Source organism: Quercus robur, chromosome 3 (genome assembly GCF_932294415.1).
Source record: "Quercus robur chromosome 3, dhQueRobu3.1, whole genome shotgun sequence".
NCBI classification, from domain to species: Eukaryota; Viridiplantae; Streptophyta; class Magnoliopsida; order Fagales; family Fagaceae; genus Quercus; species Quercus robur.
In genome coordinates, this window is record NC_065536.1 from 46,360,309 (window position 1) to 46,372,725 (window position 12,417).

The following is a 12,417-nucleotide window of genomic DNA, read 5'->3' on the forward strand; positions in this document are numbered from 1 at the left end:
CCCAACCCAACCCACCCACCCCTAAAAACTGACCCAATCCGGCAGGTTGGATTGAGTCGGGTCGGTTTTGACAGGTTGGATGCACACTCCTACCTACACCTCCCCGCCCTTCCCAGCCATTTCAGTATTTCTCTATCATGATGATCCATTTCTAAGAGCCTGTTTAGCTACACTTGTTGCTCCTATGTGTTGGGAGTGTTGCTTGTAAGCCTCTCATGTGCCTGATTAATATACTACCATGGTATTAGGGAATTCTCGTTTTGATCTCTTGGTAAAGATGGGAATAAGGAATTCTGTTCATGATATTCCCATAACTGAAATTTGTATCATTTTACCAAAAAAAGTTGTATCATTTTGCTACACTCTAGTAATCTGTTTGGTTTTGCTGCCTAAAGAAATTTTCATCCAAACAAAAATACAATCGGGGGAGAAAGAAAAGTCAACTGATCCTTAATTATATTGGACATCAAGGACAAACGATGCACATGGTACAAGTACAACTTATAAACCATTCTTAAAAGAAAGAGACAAATTGAATAAAATATTCTACGAAATTCAATTCAACAAAATAAATAATACAGGAAGGTATAAATTAAAGATGTGACAGCAATTAGAACATTATAATAAACAAATGAATAGCTTCAATTTCAAATCCACATGGAAAGACCAAAGGAGAGTTCGGAGAAATTGTCAAAAGCTTAGAAGGAAAGAAAGAAATACTATTCAGTACACCCATAACTAAAACGTGAACCACCCAAAAGCGGTCCCTACTTAAGCAAAGCTAATTCTAATGCCAGTAGTACCATTTTGTCCAAGCAAGTAAAAAAAGGCTACTACAATAATAGGCTGAAATCCTTGAAGGACAAAAGGACAAAAGTATTCTAAAACTACTAGTATTATATATATATTATATATGTGCGGTTCATCCTCTTCAACTTCATCGGATGGATATAGCTCCTTCCTTTGGTCTTCTAAAAACGCGTATATTTAGGTGTAGCAACTGTAAGGCGAAACGGAAGTCAGCCTGCACACAAAAGAATCAAAACCGCGTGTTAAATTTTGAAATAGCATAATAATACTATTAAGCTAAATTGCTTATCCTATGGGAAAGGGAGATAATATAGACTTTCAAACATTCGTGGAAAATGTTTTCTTTTTACACGCAAAAAACATTTCAGATCGGTACGGCAAACCCAGTCAAAAAGCGCGTGCATTTTCAATTGCTTTTCGTCTTTCGGTGCATTTTTAATGAGACCCAACAGCTCCCTCATCTACCTAAGCTTTGTAGCAATACCAATAGTTTTTAATTTTTAATTATTTCTTTTTTGGCTAAACAACACCACCAAATACATTAGCTCAAATTTCCTATGGGATTCAAAGAGGATTTAAAAAAATAAATAAATAAATACTGAGGGGGATGTACTTGAACCATTTTTTGATAACTTTTGATGGGAAGTCCATGTTATTCACCCCAACTTTTAATCCCTTTTTTTTGGGTTAAGTACCCAATTTTTAATCTCATTATTATTGATGGAAAGAGGATTTTATTATAGAAATTATTTTTGGAATTACAATGGAAATGATTAAAGTACATTTTAAAAAAAAGTTATACTAAGATATACAATCTAATTTCATATAGGTAAGAGATGTTAATAATAGAAAAGAAATCAACCGTAATCTATGACATGATATGAGTAAATCTACTAAATCTAATCCAAATCTCAACAGACGATATGATATCCCTTTAGGTAGAAGATATGGAGAGGTCAATCATGGCTTCTAATCAATCTTTCCTCTCCTCATTACCACATGGATCAAACAAACTAACTAACAACCCCTTGAAATCTATCTAACAAAATCCACTTTAAACCATAATATTTATATTTTGAAAAATTTTATATCCTCAATATTTTTACAATAGATCTTAAGTTGGTAATTTTAATTAGATTTAAAATTAAAACCTTATCCTTTACTCTATTTTTTCCTAGCAGTCCGGAACTTTTTTCCTCCAAAAAAACTAAACAGTGTAAAGATGAAAAAAGAAGAGGAAAGAAAAGTAAAAGGATGTGTTTTTACCTCTCCTTGCGCTTCTCTAAGAATCTTTGCAACGACTTATGTCGCGCTATTGGCAGATCTGCAAATAACATTCAACAATAATTACCTTACTTGGAAGAAAAATAATAATCCTATGACTTTATATGTTATGATTTGAAACCTTGCCTACCATCCACTCTTAGATACCAAAAAAATAGAAACTAGCAGCATTTTGTCAAAATTTAACCTTATACCAAAATTACACATATATTCCACAGTAATAAATCCCTTATATTAGATTTTATTCCATAAAAAATAAAAAATTAATTCAATTTCTAAAAGCATCAGCATTTTAAAAAAATTAAAAAACCTATTTTAGCACACTATTTATTAATACACCATTTAATAAACCCCATATTCTTGATAGGTAAGGAAAGGTAAAAAGAGGTTTAGCTGAAACTAACCTCCATTGAGTGTATGGAGTAGTTGTTCTTGGCCGCTTGAAGGAACTGCAATTTTTGGGTCCAATGTATTTTCAACAGCTTTCGAGGTTCCATCCACAGCAAGCTTCAAAATGGTCTCCGCCTAATCAAATCATGCAAATCTTTGTGTCATTATTAAATTAATAATACCAAAATTAGAAACAACGCTAGCTGGGCTAGCTAGCTAGTTAACTTGAACAAAACAAACCTTGTCTCGAGGCACATCGAAAATGGAGACAGTACCATTGTAAAATATAGTCAAAGGGGCTGAATCTGAAAGGTTCTCCGAACTAGGCCTGAATTTCAACATAACAAATTATTTTCAGTACAAATATAAACAATTTTTTCAATTTTTTTTTTCTTTTTGTAATTTCAAAGAATGAAAATTGTGAATTTAGTACCTGAGTGTAGGAGCAGAAGAGACAGGCAAAACAGGGAAGAGAATTTGCTCTCTGTTTGGACTCGAGGGCACTGAACCTGAGCCATTGTTCACCGAACCAGACCCAATCACAGATTTCAGAACCTCAGGGTTAATCTTCGAAATGGCACTCTGCATTCCTGTCAAAACCCAAAACCCAAAAAGGAAAAAAAACCTTCAATTCAACACCTATATGAGAATGAAAAGCCAAAACAAAGAGCAAAGAAAAAGAGAAGAACGGAACAAACCTCGAATGCTTCTCTGGCGATCGAGAAACTTTTGGAACTGGGATTTGGAGGAAGAGGAAGAAGAGGAAGAACCCTCTTTCTCCATTCCAAAAAAGTCAAGCTCAACGGTTGCCTTTGCCATAATCTCTCAAATTTTTTTCTTTCTTTCTATGAGTCAATGTTGGTGAATGGTAAGGAACTTAAATGCTAAGGCGGGAGGTTGAAGAAAGAGAAGTTTATATAAAAAAAAAAAAGTAAAGAACAGGAGCGACAGAGAGAGGTAGCTAAAATAAAGAGGCGTTGAAGAAAGGCACGAGGTACATGAGATTTTGAAACAAACGTGAGAGAGAGAGAATCTTGTGTTGTGTTGTGTTGTGTTGTGTCGAGACTTGAGAGCGGTAGCTAAAAGCTTGCTCCAAAATGTTGTCACACGTCTTCCACGAGGTGTCGTCAATAAAAGAGGCAGGCTCAGACTAATAATTACTGTATTATAATAATTAGGTCTGATTAATATGCGTCCTTAAACTATATATTAACGATACATTAATAAATTTCATAATAATTTATTATAACGTGAGATAATAGTAATATCACATAAATAATTATAATTTTTTCACAACTATTTTTTATGTTAAATTGTAGTAATTAGTTGTTTATTACTTTTACCTGAGTTTATTATTTTTTTTTTATAACTCAGCCTTTTACTCTTTTAGGTAAATAATTTTAATAAAAATTGTGGTTTTTTATATACTCATTTATAACTTTTTTATATTTATTTATTATTATATATATGGTAAACGCCCCGTAACGCAAGTTTTAGTACCTTTTAGTTGTGTTGTTGGTCTTTTTCATGTTTGGGCTGTACTCGTGATCGACTTGACTTGTTTGTTTGTTTTTTTTATTTTTTGAGAAACAGACTTGACTTGTTTGTTGGGTTGGCATAATTTTGTTGAATATTATTATGAATAAAAGTAATACTAAAAACACAATAATTTCTGATAATTTCTGTGGGATACAGAAATTAAAACCTGCCCTTATTAAGTTAGCAAATTTATTTGAGTTCTTTAATAATTACTATAATTTTTTTAAGACTTATAAAATAAAATAAAAATAGACAGCCTTTTTCACAGTTCACATGATAAAATATGAAGAGTTGTTTATTACTAATACATAAACTCATTAATTTTTGTCTACTACTTACAATCAATCACATGACAAGCAAATTATGTTTACATATTTTATTAGTTTATATTGATTCTCGAGCTCTCACCATGTTATCACTTTATCATTTATTATTAATAGGGTAGAGTTAGTTGGCACCATAAGATGCATAGTAAGGAATTGTTTTATGTCAATTTTTTTCCCTTATATCAAATTTTTTTTAGTTTTACAGGGTGTGAAATCAATGAAACAAACAATGAAATCAACTTTTTCAGTAGTATTTTCAATTCCTTTTACTAATTCATGCCAATTTTTTAATTTTATTTATTAACAAGATCTCATAATAATTCATTCACAAAGAGCACCTTAACTGGCTTGTTAACATTTCATAATAAATAAACTTGACATTTCAAAAATTGTGAACTATTTTGTGAGAGGATAAAAACTAAAAAGTGTGAAGATAAAAATGTGGGTTTCATGGTTGGAGTAACATTATGGTTGGAGTGACATTATTGTGAGTTTGGAGTTATCTATTACTATTTGTTTTGGGGAAGTGGGACCAATGGGATTGTTTGACAAGTCTGCCCATTTATGGTTTGAAGCATTATTTTGGTATGCAGCGTACTGTTTGAAGCATTATTTTGGTATGCAGCATACTGTAGCCCCTGGTCGTTTGCCTTTTCTAGATGCCATGTTCAGCAAATGGACAGTAACTTCCAAGTTTTGTCCAATTTCTTTTGGCTTTTTGAATGGTCTCCAGCTTTTACTTATTCTGCATCTGGTCTATTCTTTTTGGTCCGAGTCTTTGAGGTATAAACAATATGAATCACAGGTCTGTCTATAGAGTCCTTGACTTGTATTCTTTTATTTACATTATTCATTTGCGTAAATTACTCAATTTCTACAATTTAAAAAAAAACCTTTTTGGCTTTTTGAAATTTGGAATAAAGAGTGTTGTTTTTAGAGTTTTGGAGCATACAACAAGAAATTGAGAGGGAGCGCAAATGCTTTGGCTTTTGAACAATCTTGACTACGCTTCTCAATTCAAAAACGTGCAGGCTAAAAATTAGGTAAAACCATTAATACAGTTGTCTTCATCTTTCTACATACATGCATCATTTTCACAGTTTGTTTCGGAAGAAAAATATTTTCATTAGATGCCAAAATTCTTGTATGTAGTAGGGTTATATAAAAAATTAATTAGTATTTTGACATGATGAGAAAGAGTAATTATTATAGAACAAATGTCACATGTTAAAAGTCTATTTTTTACATACTGGCCTCAAACAAATGGATAAATAATTATCATGAAAGAGTAATTATATTTTTTGAGATTATAAAATAAATAGAAGAAAAACGTGCTTGATTTTGATTGAATAGTTTTTTTTTTTTTTTTTTTTTTTGGAGTAATTGAGAGTATTTGAATTCAAATAGGAAAAAATTTTAATTTTTTAATATTTGAAAGGATTTGAATTTTTTAACTAGAGGGGTTTTATTAAGATTAAAAAAAAAAAAAAAAAAAAAGAGCTAAACCGAGGATTAAACTTGTGAGAGGCATGCTTGGAGGAAACTAGTTCAATTTGAATTGAATCTGTGCAGTGACTAGCGAGTGAGAGGTTTATCAAAGTTTATCAATTTGTTTTAAATTATAAAACATATGAACAAGGATTTTGAAGATTATCCAATTATTTGAGATTATAAAATAAATAAAAGAAAAACGTGCTTGATTTTGATAGAATAGTTTTTTTTTTCTTTTCTTTAAAGAAGTGAATGTAATTGAGAGAGAGAGAGAGAGAGAGAGAGAGAGAGAGAGAGAGAGATAGTGGATTAATTGAGAGTATTTGAATTCAAAGAGGAAAAAAAAAATTTTAATATTTGAATGGATTTGAATTTTTTAACTAGAGGTGTTTTATTTAGATGAAAAATGAGGGGGAAAAAAAGAGAGGCTAAACCAAGGATTGAACCTGTGTGAGGTGTGCATGGAGGAAACTGGTTCAATTTGAATTGAATCTGTGTAATGGGAGAGAAGTTTATTGAAATTTATCTATAACCAAGGATTTTGAAGTTTATCAATTTGTTTTAAATTATAAAACGTATGACCAAGGATTTTGAAGTTTATCAATTTGTTTGAGATTATAAAATAAATAAAATAAAAACGTGCTTGATTTGTTTAGAATAAATTTTTTTTCATTTCTTTTTTCCTTTGCTTTAAAGAAACCAATTTAATTAAGATAGATATATATATATATATATATATATATATATTTGGAGTAATTGAGAGTATTTGAATTCAAATAGGAAAAAATTTTTGAGAAAAAGAGAAATTTTAGGGGGTGGGGGGGGGGGGGGATCAACGTGAAGGAAAAAGGAATAAAAAAAGGCTAAATTTTAGGAGAAAAAATGAACTTGAAGGGAAAAGAAACCTAAATTTTAGGAGTTCTCTTTTTTGAATTCAAAACAATAGTAGCTATAGGTGTTGTAGAAAACGTGTATTTTGAACTTGTTATTTGACATTGTTGTCCCTATTTTTAAGAGAAATCACTACTCACTATCACTATTTATTAATCAGGGTATTTTTTGAACCACATAAAATCCAGTCCAAGAAAGAGAATTTTATGGAAAATATTGTGACAGTATTGGATATTGGAAGAAGGTATTTTTGACCTTAAAAAAAGTCCAAATCAAGGAGTGGAATTGTCTCATAGATAGAATAGATAGTATGGAAACATCTAATGTTCAAATTCCCAACTCCCATTGCAACTATCAAATTATCAAAAAGAGAATTTCATTATAAAATGATTTAGATGGCAAAAAAGTTAATGAAAGAAAGGAAATAAAAATATATTTGTATTTGGTAACAACTTTGAAAATGATTCCAAAAATATTTCATGCCATTTGGTTTGCTCGGAGATCATTAACATTGTACTTAGGGAGTTTGTTAAGTAAAGGAATGAAAAAAAAAAAAAAAAAAAGTATTTTTTTTTTAGGTATAATTACAACATGCTGCTAATCTTACAGCTTAAATCATTTTTTCCCTAAACTTCCAAACACCTTGTTTGCGAGTTGAATGAAAAGAATGATAATAAATCATTTTATAATAATATTTTTATTATGCCATTTTTTAAAATAAAAATTGGGTCTAGGCTTTTAAGAAAAACATAAGGGGCATTACAGGGATTTCAATTAAAAAAATTCATTTAAATACATTTCATTACCTCTGATTTTTCAATATTTAGAGGGATTAAAAATGGGCTTATAAGGGAAAAAATTCCATTCATTTCCCTCGTATTAAACTCCCAAATAATGAAAAGGATATGTGTTAAAAATTCTTCTCTTTGAATTATATTTCCTCATATTCTGCTCTACTAAACAAGTTGTAATATTTCTTGTAGGACTCTATCATGGTGGGGGATGGGGATGATGGTTGAGGCAGTGTGGAGGAGGTGTTTGAGCGGTAATAATGACAACATTTGATATGGGTAGAGAATTGTTGTAGTGATAATAAAGGTTCGTTTGAATACCGTTTATTTTGCTGAAAAAAACTAAAAATACTATAGCAAAATAATTTTTAAATGTATAAATAGTGTCGTGGGACCCATTTTTAATGAAAGTTTTGTTGAAAAAAGAGGTTTTTGGGTCTCGTGAACAGTGCATGAGACCTATTGGACAGCCACAGAACGCGCTTCTCATAAAAAAATAAAAAAAAATAAAAAAAGAAAAAAAGAAAAAAAGAAAAAAGAAAGGGCTAGACGCAAGACTCTGCTTGAATTAGCTGTATTCAAACGCTACTTAAGTTTGTGTGGGTTGCTAAATATTTTTAAGTCAAATTATGGTGATAGTAAGTCAAATTGAGCTTTACTTGGGTGTGGGTTGCTAAAAATGTTTAACAATCATGAACAGTAAGTTTGTGTTTATACAACCTACTGTTCATGGGTTGTAAAGATAAAATAATATATTTTAATCCCCCCTCTCTCTCTTCTCATACATATCTATCAGTTTTTTTTATTTTATTTAATGGTGTAGTTTATATTATTTTAATAAGTTGTATGTAAAAATAGAAACTAAGATGTTGAGTGAGTTATAAAATATAATGGTAAAATAGATAAAGTAGGTTTTGAGAATATAAAAAATATATATATATATATATATTTTTTTTTTTTTACATTCTCGGATGTGAATGCTCAGGCATTTATCCTAGGAAGATTCTACTTTGAAAAAGAAAAACAAATCATTTGCAAACTAAAGATGACTCACGTTGGAGCTAGCTCTAGTAAACATTGCAACTAGCTATCTGCCTTTTCTTTTTGAAGGACTCTAGACAAAACTTTTGCCCCAAGGATGAAGAGAAAAGAATACAAGAGGTCTCCTAACATTACCTTCTTGATGATATGAAAGAATTGAATGGCATGCCATTTATAAGGATTGAGAAAATTGGAGTAAACTCCTTAATAAATTTGATCTAATGAGAACTGAAGTTGTGGGAGTTAGAAAATAAACAGGATGTCCGCCTACACAAGCAAGAAAATAAACAGGATGTCCGCCTACACAAGCAAATTGTTGATAAAATTCCAAAATGACATTTTCTTTTGACCCAATTTTTTTTCTCCTTATAGTTAACAACAAGGACCAAATTGGCTATGATCCCAAAATGATATTTTTGCCTTAAAGTTATGACTTCGGTTTTTTCTCTCCATATATACATATATACACACACACACACACACACATATATATATATATATATATATATTGTTGTTGATAATTTGATAGTTACAATTAGGGATGAGGAACTTGAACCTTGAACGCCTCCGTTAGAAATATCAGGAAGTACTGGTTAAGTTACAACTCTTCTTTCTCAAAAAAAAAGAAGGAAAAAAGAAGAAGAAAAAGTTACAAGACTCTTGGCTAACTCATAACTACTCAATTAATAATAGATCCTATTATTGATCAATTCATTATGAGATAATTGCCACATTGCACATATCAACCATAAAGGAATAGGGAAAACTAAATTTTAAGTGCTATAGTTTAAGGGTGTAATAAATTAAACCCTATACTTTCAAAAATAACATATTAAACCTCAAAATTTAATAAGTAACAAATTAAACCTTATAAAGTGGAAGAATCATCTCCCATTTAAATCTTCTAATTCTCTCCAATTTTTATCATAAGGCTACAAGTTAAAGAATGATAAATGTTTATTTAACTGTTGTAATACATATTGTTTCTCAAAAAAAAAAATTAAATAAATAAAAAACCTTGATAGTAACTAATTGACTTGTTTGCACAAATTTATTGTGGATGTATGTGTTTTTTTTTTTAAATATTTGTCTATTTAACTTTATTTTTAAAAAATTATATAAATATTTAAGGGAGCATTAAATGCATCTTAACATGCGACATTTTGGCATTGTTAAAAAAGGCATTATAAAACTCAATGTTTTTAAAATACATGTAAACAACATAAAATCAAATATATGGCACATGTCTCACATCTAACTTGAAATTGAAAAAATTAGATTTTTTTTTTTGGGAAAAAACATCAGCCAATTTCATTTAAGAAAGAACTAAGGGTTACATCAACAAAAACTAAATAAGAGATGTCTGGTGGAACAGACTGCATCCAAACTAAGAGAGGGGAGGACTTCCTTGCTCTTTTGGCTAAGGCATGGCCACAGAGTTGCCCTGCCGCCTGGTATGAGAGAAGGAACAGGTTTGAAAAAAAACCTGAAATAGACTTATAGTCTTTGATGATACAAGAACAATTCGAACACTCTCTTAATAAGGCTTTAAATACAATTTCCGAATCTCCTTCAATGATGACCCGGTGCGGTCCTAATTCCATTGAGAAAATTGTTGCTCTTCTTGTTGCCAGAGCCTCCAATACTTGAACACTTGCTAGTATGGTAATCTATTCTGCTAGAGATGCCATCACTTCTCCATTTTCATTCTTGACCACAACTCCAATTCCAACTTCACTCAATTCCCCAAACATAGTCCCGTCATAATTAACTTTGTAAAAATCTAGGCTTGGTGCTTTCCATTTCACGCTAGTAGGTGGTGCCGAGGGAGGTTGCCTTGATGGTTTGGCTTGAAACTCAAGTAGTAGTGTTTGTGTTGCCTCGAAAATCTTACCAGGAGGTATACTTGGCTCTTTGAGTCTATTCTTATTCCTTCTATACCAAATGAACCACGCCACCACCATGAAGAGCTCCAAATTTTCCCAATGTTGTCCATTCATACATACCAAAGTTGAGAATGAAGATAACTCATGAGCATCACTTCGAAGGGTGTTGAGGCTAGGTCCCCAAATTGGTTGGACAACTGCACAGTTCCATAAGGCATGTAGGGTAGATTCCTCGTGCTCTCCACAAGCGCTGCATAATGAGGAGTCAAGCACTTTTCGGCGATGTAGATTCTTCAGTGTTGGTAAAGCCTCAGAGCAAGCACGCCAGTAAAAATTCTCATTTTATTTGGAATTTTTAACTTCCATATACACTTCCAGAAAGCCTTTTGCATTGCTGAGCTTGAGCTGGACGCGCCTTCAATGGTTTCCAATTCGCAAAGGAATTGGTAACTTGTTCTAACCGTGTATGAACCACACTTGCTTTGCGGCCAAACTAGTATGTCATCTTGGGCAATATTGCAAGTCGGAATGGATAAAATTTTATGCACTAAGGAAGGAGCAATGGAATTTCTCAATAGCTCTACATTCTATTCCCTTGAATCCAGATCCATCATGGTAGAGACTGTGGAATCATTGAGAGCATCTAACCTACAAGGTACTGCTTTTGTTGGAAACTTACCAGGAATCCAGTTATCATGGAACAAGTGAACCTGTTTGCCATCACCGATTCTCCATAGCATCCCTTTCTCGATGACAATCCTTGCCTTGAGAATACTCAGCCATGCAAAAGAGCCCTTTGAGCTTTTTGCATCAAACACCGAACTTGAAGGGAAGAATTTAGCACTGAACACCCTGAAAAATAGTGAGGTCCTGTCAGTATACAGCCTCCACATTTGTTTGACCAACATTGCTTCATTGAATTTGACCAAATCTTTGAACCCTAATCCTCCATTAGATTTGTGTTTGCATAATGTCTCCTAATTCTTCCATTGAATTTTTCTACGATCACCACTCTCCCCCCCCCCAACCAAAACTTTCGAATAAGCATTTGAATGTCATGACATAATCCCATCGGTAATTTAAAATAGCTCATAGCGAAAGTAGGAATGGCCCGCACAACTGCTTTTAGTAGAACTTTTCTTCCTACTTGGAATAATAAGTTTTCCTTCCATCCTTGTAATTTGCTCCACACCCCTTTTTTGATGCAATTGAGGCTAGCCTTTTTGTTTCTTCCCACAACTGCTAGTAATCCAAGGTATTTTTCGTACTCTTTGATCTTCAAAACACCTAGGAAATTTAGAATTTCCTCCTTTGTTTCTTCGGCAATAGCTTTACTAAAGAAAAGGGTGGTCTTGTCTCGGTTTATTTGCTGCCCCAAGGCTTGTTCATACACCATAAATATGTCTTGAATTACTTCCAAATCTGCCAATCTTGCTGGGCAAAATAGCAAGCTGTCATCTGCAAAAAAGAAGTGAGTAATCTGAGGACCATTTAGATTAAAGAGAATTTTTTTTCTTTAAAAAATAAAAAAAGAATCACTGCACGCCCTTGATGTGATAGTCACTCCATAAAGGATAATTACTGAGTACTCCAGAGTACCTAAATGCGTACTCCTTCCTCTCACATAACTGTAGGTCTCAATAATTAAATTTATAGTGGGACCCACAATTCATATAAGAGGGGGGAGTACACATCTATATATATATATATATATATATATATATATAAAACCGAAGCCTCTAAAGCTCCCACAATTTTCCACGTCACTATTATTTTCTTTTTCTTTTTATTTTAGATTTTATACCTTATATATTTATTATTTAAATAACAAAAATAATTCATACTAAAACGGTGAAACCCCCGACTCTATTTGATAACCCTAAACTCAAAACCCTGAAGGGAGCCATTGTCTTTGCTCTGAAGATTGACACCAATGTGACTGAGGTTGAAGGAGATTTTGCGGTTGTT

The 12,417-nt window shown here is 32.1% G+C and overlaps 1 protein-coding gene across 1 annotated transcript; it reads right to left on the minus strand.

Annotated features, from left to right (window-relative positions):
- Nucleotides 1-618: 618 nt before the first annotated feature.
- Nucleotides 619-3,567, minus strand: LOC126718090 (protein TIFY 9). The gene is made up of 6 exons (XM_050420165.1): nt 3,183-3,567; nt 2,918-3,074; nt 2,725-2,812; nt 2,499-2,619; nt 2,077-2,134; nt 619-1,024 (listed from the first exon to the last, which is right to left on the minus strand). Exons 1-6 carry the CDS (start codon nt 3,301-3,303, stop codon nt 988-990), a joined length of 582 nt encoding a protein of 193 aa, XP_050276122.1. The 5' UTR covers nt 3,304-3,567; the 3' UTR covers nt 619-987.
- Nucleotides 3,568-12,417: the final 8,850 nt, after the last annotated feature.

What these genes read in the sequence shown, in the direction of transcription:
- LOC126718090 (XM_050420165.1), bottom strand. Translation starts at nt 3,303, where the DNA reads ATGGCAAAGGCAACCGTTGAGCTTGACTTTTTTGGAATGGAGAAAGAG. An exon ending in TCTTCTGCTCCTACACTCAG is followed by an intron (nt 2,813 to 2,917) that starts GTACTAAATTCA and finishes GTTGAAATTCAG; the next exon opens with GCCTAGTTCGGAGAACCTTT. An exon ending in ACTCCATACACTCAATGGAG is followed by an intron (nt 2,135 to 2,498) that starts GTTAGTTTCAGC and finishes TGTTATTTGCAG; the next exon opens with ATCTGCCAATAGCGCGACAT.